At 46.8% G+C, this 24,700-nt stretch overlaps 1 protein-coding gene across 2 annotated transcripts in view; it reads right to left on the bottom strand.

Annotated features, from left to right (window-relative positions):
- VPS13D (vacuolar protein sorting 13 homolog D) overlaps positions 1–24,700 on the bottom strand; it is a 2,738,381-nt gene that overhangs the window by 1,632,925 nt on the left and 1,080,756 nt on the right. For both annotated transcript variants that reach the window (XM_085608633.1, XM_085608634.1), the window contains exon 35: positions 18,939–19,013. In XM_085608633.1, the coding sequence (XP_085464759.1) occupies positions 18,939–19,013 (75 nt within the window). The remainder of the gene's footprint in view (positions 1–18,938; positions 19,014–24,700) is intronic.

The raw sequence follows: 24,700 nt of genomic DNA, 5'->3' as shown, positions 1-24,700 counted from the left end.
TCAGGTGCAGAGTGGAAACACTCACGCGTAATGCGTAAAGTCGATAGAAATAGTACAGTTTAGATATAAACAGTTTAAGGACACTTCTGAAGCAGCTAGAGAGTCGAGACTCAGAAACTAGACCTTAGGATAGTCACTACCCTTGTGAGCACCGAAGTACCCAAGTTACCTAGCCCACGGACTGCGGGTGCATAGGTGTGAACTTGCGTCGGGTTTCGTCGTGGACTTCTATGGATGCCTGAAGGAAAGTTGCTGACAGGCAGTCAGTGAAGAGTGTCCGGTGGATCCCAAGGCTGGGATCAAGAAGAGAGGAGACCTGCAAGCAGAAGGGACAGAGTCAAGGTCACTAGCCAGTGACCACGTGGAACCAGGAAGGAACCAGGCGATGTCGTGAAGATTGCAGGTGAAGGTGAAGCTTGTCGCTGCAGCCACGAGGACCAGGGAACGTCGAGGACGACCAGGACCAGGAGGCGAGCTGTCCCACGAAGGCTCTTGCTGTCGGCGGCGGCGAAGTTGGACTAGGACTCACCAAGCCTTGGCAAGCGGAACCCACGAAGAACGGAGGACTTGCTTCTGGTGCAGACCAGGAAGGTCTGGGGTGCTTCTCTTTTTCAAAGAAGCAGGAGCCAGTCTGGAGGAGCCAAACCAGCGGTGAAGATTACAGGATGCGTCGTCACAAAGGCCACTAGCCAGTGGGCAAGCAACCGGACATTCGCGGCAAGCAGGAAAATGCAGAAGGGCCCCACGCAGGACTCGTGGAGTGTGGGGGGCTGATCTTCGGTGCAGATGGTGCTTGGGGTTGGGGCTTCTCAATCCCCGGTGCACAACTTCGAGGGTGCCTCAGAAGCTGCGCTTGAAGATACTAGCCACTTTTCCCAGGTAGCCGGTCCCACGTCTCTCGTCGCCTCCACGGATCTCAGCTCTGCTGTGGATGTGGATCAGGGTCGGAGAAGTCTGGAAGTCAAGGCTCTGGTCGGGCTCTGCAGTCGGTCCCTCGTAGAACTTTAGCAAAGCAAAGGGTAGTCTCTTGATGGTGCCTGTTTGCACAGGGTAGCCACTCCTTGGCCACAAGGGAGATTCTTCAGTCTTCTTCTTTCGTCGAATGTCGAAGGTCCAGAGTTTCTGTTCAAGTTGCAGGTTCAGGATAATCTAATCTCCTGGGGCCCAGCTACCACTCTTATACTAATCTGGGGGGCTGGGTTACCTGCTAGGTCACACCTTATGGGTGGGACCTGGGAGGGGGGTGGTTACACCCCCTTCCCTTTGTCCAGTTTCGCGCCAGGACTGGGGCTGGTGTGCCCCAGCACCGGTTTGAACCGGACTATGCATGGGACACCTTGTGTGCCCCAGGCATGTCTCATTCCTTTCAGCCCTCCCTGCCCCAATACACTAAAGTCTGTCTGGGGAGGTGCTAGCACCTCCCCAAGCAGGAAACCTATTGTCCAAGCCTCCCTTGCCGGGATCACTCCCAGCAGCAGGAGGTCAGACTTGTGTCTGTGGCAGCAGCATCCATTTTGTGATGCTGAGGCTTTGGTTAGAGTTAAACAGCAAAGTAGGATTTTAACATGTCTCTCCCTCTAGAAGGGGGGAATAATATCCTCATCACCAGAAATGGTATGGGGGTATTATTCCAAAGTGTTAGACACCTTACACAACATGTTTTGATAAAGCCAAACCATAGTTACCATAACCGTTTAAGATTATAAGGCACTTTAAGAGTATATGGTAGGCTATATCATAGAACAGCTATAAAGACATGGTTCCGAAAGCTGCAGACAGGCTCAGCTCATGCTAGAGCACCATCTCACATGTTACCAAGCACTCTGCCTCCAGGATTGTTAAGGCCTGCCATAGGAGTGACTGATAGGTACACATGTGTCTATTTTAAAGGTAGATATAGGTATACTATATCTAAGCAAGGGGTGATTACACGACCTTGCCCCAGCTGAGTGATCAGCCAGTTGTGTCTGATTGGAAGGCCAGACCAGGGGTGGCATAATACATGCTGCAGCCCCTGGGAGGCCTAGGGTACCACTATGCCCTGGGTACCTAGGGTACACTGTACAGGGTCCAATAAGGTGATCCTTACCAATTGTGTATGTACCTAGGGTACATGGAGTCCATTTTAAGGAGAGAGCAGACACCCTGAGACCCTGAATGGCAGGATCTCAGGCCAACTAAGTCGAAAAACCAGCTAGACACTAGGCAAAAAGTTGGGGGTAACCATAGTCAGATATCCACCTTCCTACAAGGGGCAGAAAGGGGATCCACAGCCTTTGCTGTGCACCATTCCACAAATTTGTTCCATCTACAGGCGTATACAGTTTTAGTGGAGGGACACCAGGCTGCCAAGATCACATTACAGACTTCGGGAGGAAGGTCGAATGCTATCAGCTGTCACCGCTCAATCTCCAAGCAAGGAGGTGGAGACTGGACAGGTTAGGGTGAGCGACCGTCCCCTGCTGCTGCCATAGAAGATCCTCCCTAAGAGGGACTCTGATCAGAGGATCGATGGCCATTCTCAAGAACTCGGGGTACCAGACTTCGTGCCCAGTCCATAGCCACAAGAATTACTTGGGCAGGTCGCGCTTGATCTTTTTCAGCACTCTGGGTAGGAGTGGTACAGGAGGAAAGGCGTACAGGAGGCCGTAATGCCACTCACAACGAAAAGCGTTGCCGAGCGAGTGCCACCTCGGAAACTGCTGACATTACTCGTTCTCTTTGGTGGCATATAGATCTAATCAAGGATCTTCCCACTGCTGGAGAGACCTTGCACCACCTCCGAGTGAGGACGCCATTCGTGATCCATCATGCACCGGAGGGTGAGTTTGTCCGCCCTGGCTTTCAAGGAACCTGCCAGGTGTTGAACCACCAGGATATGCCCTGATGTTCCAGCCACGTCCAAAGACGAAGTGCCTCTTGATATAGGGTCCACAACCTCACCCCGCCCTGTTTGTTGCAGTACCACATAGCGGTGGTGTTGTCTGTGAACACCTGCACTACTCTTCCTTTGACAGAGGGAAGTAATGCCTTCAGTACAAGATGAATCGCCCGGAGCTCCAGGAGCCCGGACTCCGCCAGAGAAGAGAGGCCTCTGATCTTCGCCTTCCCCATGTGGCCGCTCCATCCCAGAAGTGACGCATACGTCACTACTGTAAACTCTGGTTGGGAAAGGGAGAGGGACCTGCTGCTAACCCGATCCTGGTCCGTGAGCCACCACTGCAACTGACTTGCAGTCCCTTCGAAGATCTGGACGACATCAGAAAGATTCCCTAATGCTGCGCCCACTGGAACTTCAGGTCCCACTGCAGAGCCCACATATGCCATCTGGCCTGATCCACCAGCAGGATGCAGGAGGCCATGAGGCCCAGCAGCCTTAGGGTCATTCTCACTGAAATCCCGGATAGAGGCTGAAACATCGGTATCATAGCCCGAATATCCCAAACTCGGTGCTCGAAGAATAGACCAGAAACTGAGCTGTGTCCAGAACCACTCCGATGAAAGGGAGCTTCTGAGATGGAATCAGGTGCGACTTCGGCACGTTGACAGTGAACCGCAGCGAGTGCAGGAGGTCCGCCGTAGTCTGGAGGTGGGAGACGACAGCCTGGGGCGAGCCCGCCTTCAACAGCCAGTAGTCGAGGTAGGGGAAGACTGGAACCCCTGATGTGCGCAGATGAGCTGCTACCACCGTCATCACTTTCGTGAACACCTGTAGAGCGCTGGTAAAGCCAAAGGGGATGACAGTAAACTGAAAAAGTGCCTGGCGGAAAAAGGCCAAATGATCCTCTGACATACGATGGAGTGTTGGTGGCATGGAGGGAGGGGTAGTCTCGGAGGAGAGGGAGTAGCCCCTCTAGACTATCTGTAAAACCCACCTGTCCGACGTGATGTTGTGCCAGTAGGGGAGGTGATGGCGGATTTTGCCGCCCACTGGCAACTGGTGGCCCTGAACGGTCGGACTAGGAAGGCGTGGAGGCTGCTGCAGAGGGAGTAGTAGTGGACTGGCGTGCATGCTGGCTCCCAGACCTACGACGCTGGGTCCCACGTCCCCGGCCACACAGAGGCTGGGTAGCTTGCACGCCCCTGTGGCTCTGGGTGGGACGTGGTGGGGCACCTCTTCCGTGGCCACGAAAGGGGCGAAAGGCAGACTGCATGGGGTGAGAAGTGGCTGGGAGGCCCACGGATCTAGCCGTAGCCCAAGAGTCCTTGAAACGCTCGAGCGCATTGTCCGCCATGTCACCAAACAGGTGACGGCCATCAAAGGGCATGTCCAAAAGGGTAGAGTGGACATCCCCGGAGAAGCCAGAGGTTCTCAGCCAGACATAGCACCTTAGGGCTACCGAAGTGGAAACCATTCTACCCAGCAAGTCAGCGGTATCTAGGCCACACTGGATGGTGAATTTTGATGCGTCTCGACACTCAGCAACAGAGCGGGTGAGCACGGCCCAGGCCTCCTCCGGGCACTGTGGCAGCACTTGCGTGACCGTATCCTGCAACGTGTGTGTATAATAGCCCAAGAGACATGCGGTGTTCACCGACCGCAGTCCAAACCTGACGGAAGAAAACATCTTCTTCCCAAGATGGTCCAGCTTCTTAGATTCCCTATCTGGGAGAGCAGTAGGGAATGCGCCCTTTGAGGCTTGGACCACCAAGCTCTCAGGGGTAGGGTGTTGGGAGAGGAAAAGTGGGTCACCCAGGGCCGGGCGGTGGCGTCGGCAATCACTCTGTCCCCAGGAGCCCCTGGCTGGGCTTGGACCAAGTGCCCAGAAGGATATTGAGGGTTTCATTAAAATGCAGCAGGGGCTTCGAAGAGGCTGCTGCCGGCTGAAGCACCTCAGTCAGGAGGTTAGTCCTGACAGCCACCGTAGGAAGCTCGAGGCCCAAGTCCTCAGCTGCCCTACGCAATACCACATCGTAGGATAGTCCCTCTTCCATAGCCACGGTAGGAGGGGAAGCATACCAAGGTCTGGGGAGGTATCCAGACAACTGGCATCACCCAACTCCTCTCTCCAGTCCGGTTCCTCGAGTTGATCTGCTAGAGGGTCAACAGACCCCTCCCAGTCCTCTCACCCTCCTCTGGCTGCCACTCAGGGCGATAGGGAACACCATGAATGAACAGTGGGACAAAAGTACCCTTCAGCGCTGGTACCGACGGCACCATGTCCACATCAAGGGTGAGGCTGGGGTCGACGCCAGTTGGGGGCGCAACCGCTATCAGGGGCCTTGTGACAGGGATCAGCACCAGAGAATGTACCATGAGGTCGACAGACACTGATCCAGACCCAGGCCTGGATCCATGAGGGCCCTGTGGTGCCAGGGCCAGAGCCGCCGGCATCAAAGGCCCAGGACCCCAGCTGAGTCCACGGGACCCGAAGGCGTGCAGGTGGAGTTGGGCTGCCCAAAGATGCAGTGAAGCGCTTTGTAAAAGGCTTGAAGCGGTGAAGGGGACGCTCTAGCTCCGGGAAAGGGAGGGAAGAGCGGAGCCCTCCCAGCAGGCTCCGTGGAAGGAGCCGGAGATCGATGACGCTCCGGGTCCCACGTTGCTTCGTCTGACGGACGGGGAGAAGGCAAAGAGCGACGATGCTACTTCGCCTTCTTCTTATGGTTCGACTTACCCGAGGAGTACTAAGACTTCGATGACGAGTGGTGATGGCTCCGCGATTAGTCCAACGATTTTCCCATCAAACGGGACCTCGAGAGGCGTGGAGCAGACTGCCGGGCTCCAAAAGCTTTGGGACCCCTCCCGCAAAGACTTCGGGTTCAGGGCCCGGCAGTCAAAGCACAACTTCAGGTCGTGGTCGCGCTACAGGCACCAAAGACACACGAGGTGCGGATCAGTGACTGACATCAGTTTGTGACAGGAGTCACAAGGCTTGTACCCGGGCCAACGGCTGGACATCCCTTGTGCATCTGGAGTCATAAGACTTCAAAAGACGTTGAACAAAAAGTCGAAAAAGGTTAGTCAAATCGACTAAAGGGCAAGCTCTCTCCGGATGTACGCTGGCTGGCGCGGAAAGAGAAAGAACTGATGTCAGTGCGCAGGGGCGGCATCTAAGTAGACACCACACCGTCATTCCGGCAACCACGATGCCGACGGTGAACGCGGAGTCGACCGATGCAACCTATCGACGCGCAGGGGTACTTCCACAAAAAAAATTCTTTGGATCCAGTCTGACGCCTGGGGTTAATTCTAAGGTAAGGAATCTATAACTCCGGTCTCTTTCAGATACAGACGACGAAAATGATTTGCAGAACAGCGAGACCAGGAGCAGTAGGAGTCTTCCATGATACAATCTTGGTTCCAGGCGAAGTCCAGCGTAGTCCAAGTGTCCATACGGTCTTGCTCAGCTCAGTAGCAGGAGGGCAGAATCATGTCTGGGGTTGGCAGCAGCACTAGCTTGCTGGCAGACCTTGTAAGGCTTTTACCGGGAATACTGGGGGCTACCCGGAGGAGCCCCTCCAGTGCAAGGAATCATAACTCCAACACCGATAAAGGAGTTGGGGTAGAATTCCAATATGTTTGATACCAAACAAGCCCAGGATAGGCACAGCCACTACATAGTTAGCCACCATGTAATGACGGCTGGCCACTATATGCATCATAATGGCTGGCCACACTTACAAAACCTGAGAATCGACTCCGGGGTTAGAAGGGGTGTCTTCCTCAGGTAGAGGTACCCTCCCACTTATAACCCAGCACCCTGCCTTCAGGATTGAAAGGCCTGCTCTAGGGGTAACATAGGTTGTAAACGTAGTGACCTTAGATATAAGAAATCTTATATCTGTTGTAAGTGGTGCTAGCACCAACTAACACAGGCTGCAATGATAGGCCTGTAGTCACAGTCTGAGTGGTCTCTCATGAGTGGCCCAATACATGCTGCAACCGTGTGAGACCCTGTTGTACCAATGCACTAGGTACCTTAGTACCATATACTAGGGACTTACAAGGGTACACCCGTAGCCAATTGTGGCGGTACAGAAGTACTTCCAATGGTCAATTTAGGGAGTAAGCACAGTTACTAGGGGCCTGATTAGTAGGATCCCAGTCAGATTAGTAAAAAAAAAAAACATATTGACCCCCGCAAAAAGCGGGGGTAACCATGAAAGCAGATCCTACTTTCCTACATGCATGGTTTTGTAACACTTTGTTCAACTGACACACCTTTATCAAATGTGAAAATAATCTGGGTGTCACAGGTATAGGAGATTATTTTGGCCCCAAAAGACTGCACCAATTGAACGAGGGGAGACATATAATTATTAGGGGGCCAAACCGAGACATTTAGGCCTCCGAGGAGAAAGGAGGTAGCCAGAAATCTTGCATCATTTCCTCTAGCAAGGACTTAAACCACGTCCAAGCCTCATCCCTGATGCCAATCTCCTGAAGTCGGCTGAGCAGTCTGGCATGCAGGACTGTATCAATGCTGCAGATCGGCCTATTAGTACTAGGACTGCCCGACCACCCAGATCGATGGAGCCTTTGATCATTTCAGAGACCTACAAGAGGTCTCCGTGCTGAATCTTGGCCTGAAGCCAGACTGACTAGGGTGTAATAATTTATTGACCTCAAGGTGCTTAGGGAGTTGATAATTCACAAACTTTTCCACCAACTTGGATGGTGCGGGCAAAAGGAAAATAGGCTTGTAGTTGCCTGAGATGTTAGGGTCTGCATTTGGCATTCCTAAAAGTGGTTTAATTTTCGCCTGCTTCCAGAGACACCGAACTGTAGCTTTATTCAGGCACTTATTTAAAAGGTCATTCATTGTAGGATTAATAACGTCCACTCCCAGAGCCAGGAGGAAAGGAGGGCAAGGATCATCCGGTGAGCCCGATTTAAGATTAAGAATAGCCCTTCTGGAGTATTCAGGGGATATCTCATTAAACTCAGTCATCAGACAGGAAATCGCTTTAAGGGTTTGTGTGGATATAAGAGCCTCAACATCGAGTGGTACAGCTGTTATTGGACTATTCTGGATCTCCTGAATTTTGCTGTGAAAAAAAGAAGCCAAATTTGAGCACCATTTGTCCAAGGGGGCCTTACTTCTCTGGCATGCAACTAGGTCAGAGAAACATTTGACAATCTGAAAGATTGCTCTTGATTTGTTACTTGCAGTTGTTATCCTACCTTCATAGAATTATTTCTTTGAATGGTTTATCAGTGTCACATAGCTTTTGAGAACCTTTCTAATTAGTGCTTTGGCCTCCACATTGTAATTCTTATGCCATTCCTTTTTGCCCTCTTGCATAGTTTTTTCTCTTGTCTGAGCTCCTCGCTAACGCAGCAGCTTGAAACTGTGATTTTGCTGGGCATACGAACTGTGGCAGGTGCCACATTCTCCGCTGTAGTGCTCAGAAACTCCCTAAATTCTGACGGCAACAGGATTAGAACGTCTTTAGAAGGCAACCATTCCTGCAATCTACCCAGGGCAAATTTACTAAAAAGCTTCTGTGACTATCAATAAGGCTTATAGGCCTTTAATTAAGAGGGAAATCCCATGGGCCTTTTTTGTATATCGGGAACATTTCTGCCCATGCCCACGTGAATGGGACTGGGGCCCCTTTCATAATGGCAGAGAAAAGTACTGAGAAGTAACCACTCCAAACACCTGGTTCATTCAAAAACAGGTCGTCTGGGATTTTATCAAGGCCTGGGGATTTGTTTGGAATGATCCCTCTAATAGCTTTTAGTAGTTGCAGGGTTGCAATCTCAAGGGGATCTCTGCCTCGTATCCCTTCAGTAGTCAGTCGAAGACCAGCCGCAAAGCTTGTATCTTCTTTTCTACTGACACTACAGGCCATTCCCAAGGCCCAAAGTGCTACATTACCAGGAAGAGGGACCACCCTGTCCCGACTTTCTGAGTAAAGACTAGAAAAGAATGCAACCCAATCACCGGCTGCAATGTTACTATAAATGGAGCATGACCCATTCCAGCTTCCAGCTTCCAGCTGTCACCAAATTCCAAAAGGAGTGGTGATCTTTGGATCTTGAAGCCTCAAGAAGGTCTTCCCATTTTTTCCTTTCCCCTTCTTTTTGGCAAACTTTTTAGTTACACCACCTGATGGCCAAAATCTCAGGTCTATCTTGCGCCTTCACTGCCCAACCATGTTAGTTTAGATCTGGCTTCTCTACACATTGAGTTGTACCATGAACGGTGGCACCTCCCCCTTTTCCTCGCCCAGCCTCTTTATAGAGAAAGCCATTCCTTATGTTTGTAAACAGCTGGCTATTTGCTGCCATAAAGCCTCCAAAGCCTCCGCAGAGCCCTCAACTAGGACTAGTGTAGTCAGTTCTTTCAGACAGTCTGCAACAACGCTGTAAATCACACTAATCGACTCCTGAGAGGAATTAGTTCTACCATTACATGAGCAAAGCCCCTGATTCAGAGTAAGAGCGTTAATTTGAACCGCTACTCTTGACCATTTCTTAGTAGGTTCAATCCTGATCTCAGGGATATGCCAAACAGCATTCTCATGAGAGAGGAGGGACCACCTGTCAGTGCTGAGTGGTTCGTATTGACAGTTGAAGTCACCACCTACTACCTTCCTTGCTGCAGGCGGGATGATGACAAATGAGTGTTCAAGATGTCCAATATCTGTGACTCTAATTTTGTACCCGCAGCCCTAGAATAAACATAATAAAAATAATATGTCACATCACCAGGCAGAGTGAGACATACACATAATAAGTCAGGGGAGTACACAACCACCTCTCGCAACGAGCCTACTATGGAGGTTTTCACCCATATTGTTAAATCCCCTGACGCGCTTCCTGACCCAGACGAAATTGCTGCCTTAGAAAAGTTTTCAAACCCTGGAAAAAATAAGGGCGACATAGTCCAAGTCTCTTGTAAAAGACAAATGTCAAAGCAATTTATAAATGCACACCACTCTAGGTTTGGTCATTTAGAACCCAAGCCTGCCACATTCTAGGAGATTAACTTAGTTTGTGTATCCTGGGCAGGCAAAGACACCACACCAGCAACCCCAAGAGTTAGTGTGCCAGGAGAAGCATTAGAAAGACTGCTATATCCAAGCTATAGTGCACTACAGTATCCACAGGGGGTGGGTACTATTGAGAATGGGGCTAGGGGGAAGGTTTTGGACCCTGCACTTTGGGCTTCTGTGATTTAGGGGACATTGGCTACGGGTTGCTTTTGAGGAGTCAATCTACTCCACATAATGGTTCAAATGGATCATGGGTTGGGTATGAATAAATGTCACTCCCTCTGGGCTGAGAAGGACACGAACAAGCAAAGGGGGGAATTGGCCTCTGCGGCTGCTGATAGTTAGCCGCAGGGTAATTAGTGGTCGTCTTATGAAAATATCCCAAGGGAAGAGGCTTAATGTGTCTATTCGATTCAGAATTGTTTCCAACCCGAACAAAATGCACTAGTTGGGCCAGAGAGGGGAACCTGAAGTTAACGATAATGCAGTCCCCTTCACGATACACTCTACCTGGCCCTAACTATGCTACCCGCCAGGTGAGTAACATGTTACAAGCCTGTGACAAAGGAAAATCTCTATGTTTAACAAGCCAATCTACTGTTTTGTTAAATAACACATCATGAGGCTCTTTCTGACCAACATGCAACTTTGGTACTCTAGTTAATATTACAACAAATGGGCATAAGGCTGCTGGAAGGTTTACCCTTGGGTGCCTTGACCCCCCTGTGCAGCTACGTATATACTATGATCTCCCAAGGTGAGGGTGCCCTCACAATTCACCCCTGCCTTTTTTTGTTGCAATGTATCTTGGTGAAGGGAGGGGGGGTTGTTGGATGATATATGAGCAGTACCCAATGGGCCATAAGACTTCTGTGAATTACATACTAAATGTACCACTTAGTGCTGCTGTGTACCAGAGGGAGCCTTAGTGCTGTTAATAGTTTGCAGTTCCCTTACAGGTCCACTTCGGGCAACCGTAGTGCCCCTGGAGTCATTAACATTGGCCGCATCTGGACGGGCACCAGCTTCCATTAAAAGAGTCAATTACTCATACAATCTGCGATGAATTCCTCTATCCACACTGGCTTGGGCACATAACTCCCGCCAGCGCGATCTTCTGTAGAGGCCTCCAGCAACGCTTTATTTTTCATTTGCCGGCTCTGAGCCGGTGCTGTAGGGAGGGGCGGGACGGAGGCATGGGAGGGGGGATGAGTGCTATGTGCACTCCCTAAGAGTGCATATGTGTTTGGCCGGCCGGCCGTCTCAGGCTGTCCAAACACACATGTGCACCTAGATTTCTCCAGACTGGCTGCACAATGCAGCCGGGCTGGAGAAACCCCACAGACTCCTTAGTCCGAGCAGAGCGTCTTTCCAGCCAGCTCAGTCCAGTCCCTGCGCTGCTCTCATACCATGAGAGTAGCACAGGGATTGGATGGGAGCCTGCCCCAAGGGCTGCTGAGACCAGGAAGCGGACAGGGGGCACGATGCCGGAGGCAGCCTGCAGCTTCAGTTAAGTTCTTCTTTTTTTATTATATATTATTGCTAACACCCCCCCCACGCCCGGCGCTCCCCCTCCCGCATGCCCTCCACCTGCCACACAACCCTTTGCTTGTGGCGGTCGCCACAGGAGGCCTCAACAGAACATTTAGCCCTACTAGATGTTGGAGTGCAGCCACAGTAGGTTGCTGTGGTGGAGGCCTAACTCGCCTTGCTCTTGCTTTTTGACTAGACTACTACACGAGAGCCCGGATTACATGCCGAATTTACTTTAAGTTCCGGGTGAGTGTAGCTATATGGAGAAGTCAGTTGCTCCTGTTGGGGGTTACAGACTGACGGGGGTGGGGGTGGGCTCAACCCTAACGTTTGCCCTGCCTGTAGGGATAGTCGTCATTCTGTGAGTTCTATCTCCATGCTGAGCACCCCCAATGAATTATGGAGCATCCTATCTATAGAAGTAGTTTTAGCTGGGGGTGTGATGTAGGGCTAAAGCTTTTTTATTGCCAATCCTGTCAGCTACTGGAGAGGTAGACGATAGATAGGGAACTCAATATGAATAAATACTCAAACGAAATCATAAAACAGAAATATATAAGCACCCTAGCTTTAAAAAATACAAACTAATAATCTAAAAGCTAGAAAGTGAGGTAAAATCAACCAGATTTTGTTTTTTCCAGAAGTGACACACTATCCTGTCAATTCCCCACCCTGCAGGAGTCCTTAGCCTTAATGTCGCGACACAACACAATTGGGGCTTTGGTAAACAAGAGTTGGCAAGAAAACACCTCCCACTAGATGCACACCTAAAACTCCAACACCAAAACAAACTCCTAGTCTGTCTGCCCAATAGAGGAATAATAGTTGTAATACTACAAGGAGACTCTTCATTATCAGGAGTAAACAACACAATTGTAGCCAACAGTTTGCGGACTGTAGAAGTTCCACCCCGTTTATTCAACAAGCATTGCCCAGGGCCCCAAAAAAAAAAAAAACAATTGAAAACAATGACAGGCCCTTCTTAAGTCTTCCGCACAAAGAAACTCAAAAGCAAAAGTTCCCTGGCGTGGCAAAAGGTATGACTATCAGTCTCAATCCAGTCTCATTATCCCAGCATGGTAGTTGGTCGTCAGCCAGAAGAAACACACATCAGATGCTTGACCAATACTTAGGGACACGGGAGTCAAGAAACTTTTTTTAAATGTCACTCACCACACTAGGAGATCAGATGTGATAGTGATTGAGACATGCTCTTATTGTGCTACTGGCACACAGATGAGAATGGTGAATATGATGGCTAAGGGGGTTGTGAGACAAGCAGTCCCAAGCGGCCGCACCCGCAGCAGCTCCCCACCCTGAATGCTGTTCAGACGTGTGGCCAAATGGAAGTCATTGGCTCCAGGTGATATGTTTACTGACAGGAAAGATCAGCAGCCTAGCCCCCAATATCAATATCATCTGTCCTATAGCAGTGTAATAAGGCATCATGATAAGTGGTTATTCCTAAATAGTGACAAATCTAATTCCCCCCAGGGCATAGGTACAACAGAAGTCTCTGCCTTGTATTAGATGTTTTCGTGCAAAATATATATACTGTGTCCTTGTCCCCTAACGTGCACTTGCAATCATGAGACAAGTGTGTGACCCATTTAGATCGATAAGCTCTAGTTGGGAAATGTCCAAATCTATACTCTATGTCGAAAGTGCATTTCATTCTATGTTGTAGCTAGTCTCAATATGGGGCTTGGCTACAGATATAAAGCTCAAAATAGTCGACAGTTAAATGGCTCATATTGCTGCTAACAACAGTGAATTGCAGATGCCTGTAGCCTCCTTAACAACTGCAATGCTTTGAGCATGCCAGAGGTGGTCCAGGCCTATCTATACTAATTAAACACTAATCTTTTATGGGTTACCGGAGTAGAGCGCTGTGAGAAAGTGCCTTCTTTCTTGCATGGTATGCCCCCACTTTTTGCTGAATTGCTGAATGTACTTTGACTGAGTGTGCCCTGGGCTCCTGCCAATCAGGTACCCAGGGCCTATGTTCCTTCCCTAAAAACTGTGCTGAAACCTAAACCCAAATTGGCAAACCCTGGCCACATGTCAGCCCCTGGTAAATGATACACTAGGTACCCAGGGCATTGTGACCAGGGAAGGCCCCTAAGGGCTGCAGCACTTATTGTGCCACCCTTAGAGGCCCTGTACTCTGACACACACTCACTGCCCTTGCAGGCTGAGTGTCTGGGTACAGAACAAAACAGAGAGTCGACATGGCACACATCCCTGTGTGCCATGCCCCCAACACACATTGACCTGCCATACATCAGCCACCCCTCTAGCTGGGTGCCGTATGCCTGTGGTGTGGGTACAGGTGCATGAGCCCTGTGCCCCTACAGTACCCAGGTCCATTCCTGGGCACTGTAAGTGCAGTGCTGCCATTTAAGAGTATATGGTGCTGGGAGATCGTCAACACAAACTCCACAGCACCATGATGGCTCCACTGAAGATTGAGAAGTTTGGTATCAAACTTCTCAGCACATTAAACCCACACTGATGCCAGTGCAGGATTTAATGTAGAATGCACGACAGAGGGCATCTTAGAGATGCCCCCTGAACCTAACCTACAATCCCCGTCTTGTCTGAGGGGCTGCCTAGGCTGCCACACAGCAGACATGTTGCTGGACCCCTGGGTAGAGAGCTATCCGCTCTCCTGGGCCTGCAACAATGCACATCCTGGGCCAGGTGCAAGGTCTCCTCCCCCAGGATGGGTAGGGGAAGCTTCAAAGGCATGCCGCCTTTGTGAGCTTCTCCAGGCCACCTGCTGTACTCAGCAACTGGCCCCTACCGGTTCTAAACCCCCACAATGGCGGGAAGACTGGCCGGAAACCCCAAGGAAGGACAGGGGGTGTGCCAGCCTCTGCCAACCACACCCCTCAGGTGGGGGAGGCGAGGTGAAGCACATCTCCGGACACTCAGCATCTTGAAGATGGGGAGCCCTGCCCAATCAGGAGAGTGGCAGGATAGGGGGTGTACTCACCCCAGGGAGGGGACCCATGGGTCCTTGCCCTTCACCTACCTGTAACGCCCCTAAATTTAGTATTTAGGGGCACCCTGAACCTTCCTTCCTCAGATCCCGATCCCAAACCAGCAAGAAGATCAAGAAACAAGAAGACCTGCCGTGCAGCTGCTAAGAAGAGGATGACCCCAACTGACTTGGCCCCAGCCCTACCAGCCTGTCGACCCTCGAACCTGCTCCTGTCAAACCCCGGCATCTCCAGTGGTCAGCAACCTCAAAAACCCCGGAGGACCTGACTGCCTTGTGATTCTAACTACCTGGGACTCTCACGAGCAGTGGTACTGCTCAAAGCAAGTAACTGACCCCTGGCATCAGCCAGGAAGTGCGAACCCTGCACACTCTGCACCTGCCAAGCCTGGCCTGTGCTGGAGTTAACAAAGACCACGAGCCCCCCCCCCCCCGTGACTGTGACCCCGAATCCAGCACCCAAGGACCCACCTTGACGCTCCTGACGACACCTGCAGCCTCAGAACCAGGGACCCCCCCAACCGCGACCAGCAGAGGGTAAGATTTCCCGACACCAAAAGGCACCCCTGCACCCGGCGCCCTGTGGCCCCCTGTGCCCAACTCCTGGGTGCCTACCTATCCTCCAACTACCCAACTTACCTCTCAAAGTGGTGGTCGCACCTGAAAAATCTTCGTCCCCGAGCTTGCAGCCTTTGTTCGTTCTTGAGCTTCTCCATTGCAATCCATTGAGAGCCCGCCGGCTCAAAAGCACCCTGCACCCAGCCGCCCCGAGCCCCTGGCAGTGTAACCTCTACTCTAATCTACTTCCCCATTTGCCCTGAGCAAGTGACCAGGAGCCCAGCTCCCACAGCCACGTGGCCTGCTAGCCAGCAGCCACCAACCAAGGGCCCCTTGCCTCCCATAGGATAACATTGGGCCTAACTCACTCTGCACCCGGCTGCCCCTGTGCCACTGAGGGTGTAACAACTGTACTTACCTGACCCTGAGAGACCCCTGAGTCTATGCCCAGAACCTTAACTCTGCCAGTCGAGTACTTACCCAAAAGCCAATAACTCTCTTTTCTTCCATAGGGCAACATTGACTGGTTTGACTTGGAAGTGTGGAGTTTCTAAACTTTAAAATATTCAACTAAAATCAACCGAGTAACGAAAACGAAAATACTCACCTGCTATCAGGAGAGATCACAGTGCTGCATCTTGGTGCCCAGCACTGAACCTGAAAAGTAATTACAACCATACTTACCGCTAACTCAATTTTCTTCCATAGGAAACCATTGACTGTTTTTCTGTGAAATTTCTTCTAAGTGTCGATTTTTGCACACTACAAATATTCTTTAAAAATCGCACCAACTGTGAACACGTAATTACTTACCTGTTTTAGATAGATGTCCCAGTGCTGAACCTAGGAGTCCAGCACTGGATTACAAAAGTAACGAGAACATACTTTACCTGCAACTTGAATTTCCTTCCATAGGATAACATTGCCTGGTTTTTGCTGAAAAAGTTTGTGTCGATTTTGCAAACTTACAAATATTAGTTAAAAATCGCCTGTATAACCAAAACACATTCTTCCAACTGTTTACAGGTGGTGCCCCAGTGATGGATCCAGATCCAACACTGAGTTAGAAAAAGTAACCATAACCCCACTTACCTGCTAAGTGAAATACCTCCCATAGGATAACATTGGTGATTCTATGAGAAGATTTTTCGAAGTGTCAACTTTTAAAATATCAAAATATTGCTTAAAAATCACTACTGTAACCAAAACGCTTTTACTTAACGGTTTACAGGCAATGTCCCGGGACTGAATCCAGTATCCAGTCCTGTGGTTAGAAAAGTAATCCTCAAAGTAACTAATTGCATTTAATTAGAAATTCCCATTGAGCTCAATGTATTATTGTGTTTGAAATTGTGTTGCCTACTGCAACAACTGTGTCTATTGCATTCAAAAGCCTACTGCATACTGAAAGTATTTATATAAAGCCTCTCATTCAGAGAAAGTATATTTTGAAATCTAGTGTTGGTTCTAAAATAAAACAACCATATATTTTTATACAAAACCATTGGCCTAGAGTTCAGTTCTTGAGTGTGTGAGACCATTTGCTGACTGAGTGTGTGCAACAAATGCTTTACACTGTCCTCTGATACTGCTTTACTGCTCGACCAAGCTACCACTTTAGAGAGTGAGGTTATATCTAACTTTAGCCTCTGCCAAACCTCTGGGGACTGTGGACTCTGTGCACCCTGTACCTATTTGGGAACAGTATATACAGAGCCACTTTCCTACAAGCGCTACTCGCCAAAAAAGCGATTTGACGCCTCGTCAGGGGTAGTAAGCGCTATATAAATGCAATTACAATAGAATACAATATCGCTAAGTACTTTGCTTGTGTGCGCCCCACAAATGTAGCCTTCTTTGCATTCTATAACTAATGCTTCCATGGCAGACAGGAGGTACACCGTTGCCAGGTGGTTTCTAATTAGAATGGATCAAATAAATGGCAGATCTTTAGGCAGCTATATATGATACAGGTCATATACCCAGCTCTGCATATAGGGGGTGGGAGTATTGGAGTCCCAGGGCCCAGTTGTAACAAACTGTGCAGGAAATTATTTGCAGTTCCCTAACTTTATGGTAGTCCTGGATCTCAGCACCACAGAAAGCTGCTGCAACTACTTTCTGCCTGTAAACCTTAACAACCACAGTTTGTGTTGGCTGGATACTGTTTTAGCTAATCTAAGGACTAAATTGTAGCTTGCTCTACAAATAACAGCAGATTTCTTAAAGTGGAGCGGGCCAACTAAGTGATCGATGGAAGCGCAAGCCAAGATAGTTAAACTGACCTTTTCTAACAATTCCCCATCTATATAAAAGGTCTCTTTACTTGCAAGCCTGCTTTCATCACCATGACACATTGGTTTTGTTCGCGTTGATGTATAGGCATTTTGTTTTACAGAAATAGAGAAAGCTTTCAATCATAACATGCATGGAATCTTCCATCAACCAGAACACCACACACACAGATAACAAAATAGGGACCTTCACGCCTATCCTACAGGCAGGCAGAGACATCATTTATAAATAAGTTAAAGGGGCCGTAACACCACTGTCGGACCCCAGAGAAGATAGGGAAGGGGAGGCTGCCTTCCCTAACTTGTGCCCTGTTGGAGGAAGAGACCTTCGATAGCTACTGTAAAGGAGGGTCGACACCCAGCAGTTGGAGAGTACTCAAGAGCCTTAGTCTACATACCAAATCAAAGGCGGATCATAGCTCAATGAATGTGAGGTAGAGTTGGGCAATTTTTAATCGTCACATATTTAGTACATAAGTGTAGGCACAATGTCTGCTCTATTACGCCGATTGCCTTTCTAAGACCTGCCTGGCAGTGCTGATGGTAGAAATGACAGTAAATTACTAAATCAGCTCGCTACAGATTTGGTGGCTTTATAAGCTCAACTTTGTCACAGACATGTTGGCAAACCAGCTTCTGAGACTTTGTTTTCAAGCAGAAAACTGCTTTTTAAAAATATATTTTACTTCTTCCTTTATGATCTTCTGGGGTACGTACCTTTCATAATTTTTTTATTGAATGGGGGTCTGAAAGGCTCCAACTCGGAACCTCCTCTCTCTAATCAAGAGCTACCTACCTTCTGTTCTTTTAACCTGTTTTTAAACAGGGATTGGAAGCATCATTAAGAAAAGTGAAATTCCAAACAGTCTCTCACAGAAAAATTGTCTTTTTTACAAGGCAAGTTTGCCAGGTAAATCTGAGTTAAACATGCCATTAATTTAATTTAATTTATATTTGTATTCATTTTAGCTGAATAAAGTTATGCACTGTCAGGGGTTTTATTGTTGTTAGGTTTACCATGTTCTGTACAAAAATACTAAATATTTTGTGTATCTTTCTCTCACTATTTAATTGTAGAGATCTTATCTCACCATCTTTTTAACTTTCTCATGTTAAGTAAACGACATAGCTTTTTAGGACCACGCTTTTGCAACCTCCTATGTTTTCACCACAAATAAATTTGCTAAAATAACATTTCCTGCAATCTTTTTATAAGGAGCCCTAGCTAATGCTTTTGTTCAAAGGACAGTAGGAAGGAGTATGTTGTCTGCCTCAAAGGTAAAGACATTGTATGATTCTTGGTGTGGATACAGAGTACTTGTCTGTCTATGGCATGCTCTGTAGAAGACAGCTAGCTGAAGCACACTGGCAGACTTAAGTGGGGATTATCGACACACTAAAAGAGTTAAAATGTGTGATGTACAGTCTCGTGGCAGAGATCTTGAACATGTGGAATCACAGTCAATCAACAAACAACCTGTGGAACACTATAAATGTAGATTATTAGACAGTTAGAGCAATTAACGTTGATCTGAACTATTATGGCACAAGAGTTGCTCACAAGCAGAGTGCAGGGAGATACAGTCAGGAATACATAAAAATACCTTTACAAGCCAGCAGAGCCTTACGACAGTCTTCCAAAGTGAATCCTAGTTCTTGTAACTTGGCTAGCTGGACTTCTGTTGAAAGAAGTTGTTTACATGTTAGTTGTCCTTCCACAATACACTAAAACACTCATAAATTATGTATTTCTGAATGCAAAAGCCTTTCTAAAACGCAGTAATTGTTGATTACTTATACTGATATTTCAATCTCCAATATGCTTGGTTAAACGTTATCGCCGGTTGGGCAAGGAATGTGATAGGACTGAAGTCACATGCTAGAAAAAATAGGTTTATATTCTGACATGGACACCACAAGAATTAATGCCTTCAAAATTCCTTTACCGAATGGCATGAGGATTACCTCATTTAGTATGCATTACCACATTTTAAAGAAGGCAAATGGACTATGTACATTACATCAATAACAAATCCTATTGTTCTCTGAACTCTCTATATGTGCATATATCTGTCATAAAATAAATAATGTAAGTCCCTCACCGACCTTTTCTCTCATTTAATTGCACTGAGGCACAACTACATCAAAAGCATTGCATTATAATACAATACTTTTGATGCAATAGTATTTTGTAAAGCATATGAATACTCACCCAATCGAAATACGAGGGCTGTAAAAACATCATCTAACAGTTTTATTCAGTTGACGGTTGTTAGTCTGATAAGAGGAAAGTTTTAAGAGATTTCCTAAAATGTAGATCAGAAATGAGACGACGTGGAAGAGGGAGCGAGTTTCGTGAATTTGCTACTACAAAGGCGAAAGACTGGCCACACATCATGCATCTGATTACCTTTGGGGGAACTTGCAAATAGGCTGACGCAGTATAAAGTGTACACAATGGTCCTTGAGAAATTATTACATTGCTTATGAATGCATACCTTGATCATAGATGGATTTCTGGCAAATACAGAGACTCTGGTATTTGCCAAGCTTGTTAATAGGAAGCTAGTCGAGCAATTTAAGGTGGTGAGGAATAGAGTCCCACCAAGGAGACCTATCAAAAATCTTGCTGCCCAGTGATGACGTCGACTCAGATTATGACATCAGTGGAGTCATATAAGTCCCCTCTGGCGCGCAGACGTCAGTTTCTACTGTGAAACATTCCGTGCCACAATGTGGAGGCACTATAGAAACTGGCTGTGGAAACAGTGTGCCAATAAATATCAATGTATCTTTTAAACAATAACTAGAAAACAGAAACGGATGGTATGGCAATACCTAGTCAAGATCTACAAGGTAAGGCCAAGTGGTTCACTGAATCAAACTACTACATGAAAGAGCGTTCACTGGTGTATAAAACCAGTACTGAAAAAGGGTAAAACCCTTACATCCAGCAAGCTCCATAAGGAAAAATTAAATGGTTCGATGAAGTACATAGTTACTTGAAACACTGACCAGTGGTGCATAAACCAGGGAATACTACTTACGCTGCAAAACGGTTGCAGAGTGGGGAGGATGAGTAGAGCGTTAAGGAATCTGCAGCTAGGCTATGTCTCTACCAGATAATGTGTTACCAAAGGTAAATGACATGTTCAACTGATACAGACATTTAACCACAAATTCCTTAACTTTTGAATTAAATATAAAAACTATACCCAAGCGGAGGAGGGACTGTGAAAAAATCCTAAAAAAGTTCTCAGAGAAAACCAGCCAGTCGAAATTAACAACAGACCAGACGTACAAAGGAATTGGATGAAAAAGAGCATCAGCTCCTTATAAAAACTGTGGCAAGGACCACAGACAATGTAAATAAAAACAACCCTACAAGCATGGAAAAAAATGTCCTAAGGGCGGCTGAATAACACTGTGTCAGAAGACAACAGTTAACAGTAGGACTTTAGTACATGAGCCCTAAAGGGTGAAATGAGCCTTTGGACTAGAAGGGCCAAAGGCAATAAGGAATACCCTGTAAACTACAATTCCCTATACCAGTATGGAAGTATTCAAAAGAACCTGTCCTAAGAAATCCAGAAAAAAGAGTTTGCAGAATTCATCCACATTACAGCTTAGATGAATAAATGCATTCATAGTAAAGTCGGAAAGACCAGCCCAAGAACAAAAACTGGTGCAAATATAAGTCTATCCTTGAAGAAAAAGTAATTAGATAAAATAACCCCTACAAGGGTCCTACAACCCAAAGAACTCATAAAGATGGAAAGATGGCAACTATCCAGATATAAATCTGCCATAAATAATGAACAAACAATGCCCAAATCTATATAGCTCATACTCTACGTACATATATAGATCCATACTCATAATACACACTCACACACACACGTGTCATATATATATATATATATATATATATATATATATCCAAGCTGCAAACCTCATGCACCAGTGGCAAGTGAAGAGACCACACTCAATTAGGGGTGAATTTCTGTACTTTATCCACTGAGAAAAATTCACAGGACGCGTTTTGGCTTCGCGCCTTCTTCCCTAACTAGAAGACACAACACATGCAAATGACCTCTTGAGCAGGAAGCCTATTTTCAGAGGATAAAAGTGAAAAACCATACCTCAGGTACCCTTGTATCACATAAACTGTTGAAAACAGTACTGAAACACTAACATCTGCTCCTCGCAGGAACACCAATCTGGTGCAACTAAAAGGTGGACATGTCATGCCCTAACAAGGCTAGTCCCTTGAAAAATAAAATCCCAAGTATAGGGACAAAACTGAAGAACATTGTAGGAAAGTAGGATGCTCTTTCATGGTTACCCCCCACTTTTTGGTGGTGTTATTCTGTTTTATGACTAGTCTGACTGGGATCCTGCTAATGAGGACCGCAGCCACTGTGCTTTCTCCCTAAATTTGACATTAGTAAGTAGTTTGGTACCTTCCCAATTGTCTACAGGTGTACCCTTATAAGTCCTTAGTATACTGTACTGTGGTACCCAGGGCATAGGTTCACGGGAGGTCTCCCCTGGGCTGCAGCATGTATTGTGCCACCTAGGGGGGCCCACTTAAACTGTGACTACAGGCATGCCATTGCAAACTGTGTGAGTGGGTGCTTGCACCTCTCACAGCAGATTTACGTTTCCTTATATCTAGGCTTTCCAGTTTTAGGTTTAAACCTATAATAACTGACAAAACCCCACCGAAAGGGAATAAGCCCTCACCAGTGTCAACATATAAACACTAAAAAAAAAATACGGCACAACCACAAACTAAATGCCATACAACGAATGAAAAGAAGAGTGAAAGAGTCATTTTTGTTCTTCCTGTACTGGCTAATACAATGTAACTTTAAACTGTAAAGCAGCAAGAAAGACTGGGCTAACATTATTCTGCTTGAGTTTTGTTGTTTAGGGATGTCATTAAAATATTGTTTCTTCTTCCTTTTGCTTTTTTCGGTTTTGTGGTCTTTGGACCATGTTTTAGGTCTTGTTTAATTATTTTATAAACTGCAGAGAATCAGGAAATGTCAAAATCATATTTGATACTTTTGCTGCGTTTGATTCTTCCACTGATAGGTAAAATGGCTGGTTTCATAAGAACGTTTCCCAATATGTGCCATCACATTTACCCACAGAGAGTGGGTAAAAACCCTTGATATACCAGCCCCCAGTTTCTAGTGAATCAGTATTGATAGTAGGTGAATTGCCAACACCCCATGCTTTAAACATTCAAAGCAAGGTATAGTGACAACTATATGTGAATACATGACACCAGACTTTTGGAAAACATAGGTTCTTTCCAAGTTCAACAAAGATTTGAGTGATATTGTTTGTATTTGCAGTGATTCAGCTACGTATATGAAAAAGTTGTGTGATGTCCTGTCAAAATCGATACCTAAGCTGAAGTGCTTTCTGTAAGAGATCCTTGCCACTTGTTAGATGGTTTGCTGAAAGCATCTTTAGAATCTTCAGAGTTAATGAAGAATGCTGTTGACTTTTTAGTTCTGGTGCACTGTTTTGTTATGCACGGGAACTAAAACACAAATATTTCTCATTTTGTGCATTGTGTGGCATCAAAGAAAGAATCATCCCAACTGTGTCACTTAGCTGATGGTTCAAGGGGCTGTGAATGCTATATTATCCATGTGGCAACCGTTTACAGAATTTTGGCTGAGTGATGATGCCAAAGGCAAGCAATGTGAGGATATTTGGTCGCACAGTGATAGTGATGTGAAAAAAATACACTACTGCATTCTTAGATTTTTACAAGAAAACATAACTGCTGTAGTGGACAGATTAAAAAAATTAGAGACTGAAAACACCCTTGTCTGCCAAGTGTTAAGCATAATTAGTGAAGATGTGAAACTTCTCCTCGAGAGTAGTCTGGGCGACAGCTCTAGTGACTTTGGAATGGCAACATGTTTCTTGTTAGAGTGCTTGTCACTTGGTAAGCAAAGCAATGTTGAAGAGAAATTCAGGAATTTTTATTTCATAATGTATGAGAATGGCTTGCAATGATGCAGAGAAATGCCCCTTCACTAACCGTGGGATTGAATTCAATGAAACCTCACTGTGGTGCTCTGTGCAAGTTCTAGATCCCTTCCATAAAGGGGAATTTAGTCTGTAGCTTTAAATGTGCTGTTTCATTTTTGACTGCTTCAATAACTCTTAGGGCATAAGCGCCCAGTTCAATACAAATGTTGCGGAACCTGCCCAGAGAATCGCAATCTTCAAGTGCACCAGTATTGCATGGAACGCTAGGTTAGTGGCCAGAGTTAGCAAATCGTGTACTGGCTGTTTTGGCATTGCCCGTCTCAACTGCCAATGTTGGGAGGGCCTTTTCACAGATAAAAGTTTACATGGGAAGGAAAGAGCAAGCCCACATGAACAAAGACTCACTGAAGATGTATTGTATGGTGTAATTGAATAAGTTTGATTTGCAAAAATGTATTTGGACCTCATATACACTGTACGTACACTGTGTATATACCATGCACTATCAGTCCAGAAAGCAAGCAATAATAAAAGAAACACTTTCCATAATCACTGGAAAAACACTGTTTCTGTTGTTTTTAATGGCACAAAAATGTGTAACCACTGATAACTACTGTTTTTTAAGGTATTGAAATCACTTGAAAACACTGAAAAAAAACACCAGTATATACCGAAAATAGAAACTGAAAACAGGAAAGCCTACTTATATCTGAGGTCACTACACTTAAAACCTATAAGTTACCCCTGTAACAGACTCTTCAGTCCTAAGGGCAGGGTGCTTGGTTATAAGTGTGAGGGTAAGCAGGACACCCCTACAAACCCCGGAGTCGATTCTCCAGACTTTGTAAGTGCGGTCAGCCATTTAATACATATAGAGGAAATCAAGTCAATTACGAGATGTCTAACTATAAATTGGCTGCACCGAAACCAGTCATGGTTGGTATCAAACATGTTGGAATCCTACCCTAAAACTGATTCCAGTGTTGGATGTAGGACCCCATGTACTCGGGGGCTCCCCTAGGGTGCCCCACTGTATTCCCGGTACCAGCCTTTCATGGTCTAACAGCAAGCTAGTGCTGCTGACGACCACAGACATGGTTGTGCCCTCCTGCTGCTGAGCTCGAGCAGGGGAACGTAGAACAATAGGTTTTCTGTCACAGGGAGGTGTGATCACCTCCTAGACAGTGTATTGGGCTGGGCTGGGGTGGGCCACCAGACTGCTTTGAAGGGCACATTTGGTGCCCTACTTGCAAACTCCAGTTTGAACTACTTCAGGGAGCCCTTGGCTCCCGCTCTGGTGTGAAACTGGACAAAGGACATGGGAGTATCCTCCCCTCTGTCCAGTCCC

Source organism: Triturus cristatus, chromosome 1_2 (genome assembly GCF_964204655.1).
Source record: "Triturus cristatus chromosome 1_2, aTriCri1.1, whole genome shotgun sequence".
NCBI classification, from domain to species: Eukaryota; Metazoa; Chordata; class Amphibia; order Caudata; family Salamandridae; genus Triturus; species Triturus cristatus.
The sequence above is the reverse complement of the archived record's forward strand: the minus strand, read 5'-3'. Positions and strand labels throughout refer to the sequence as shown.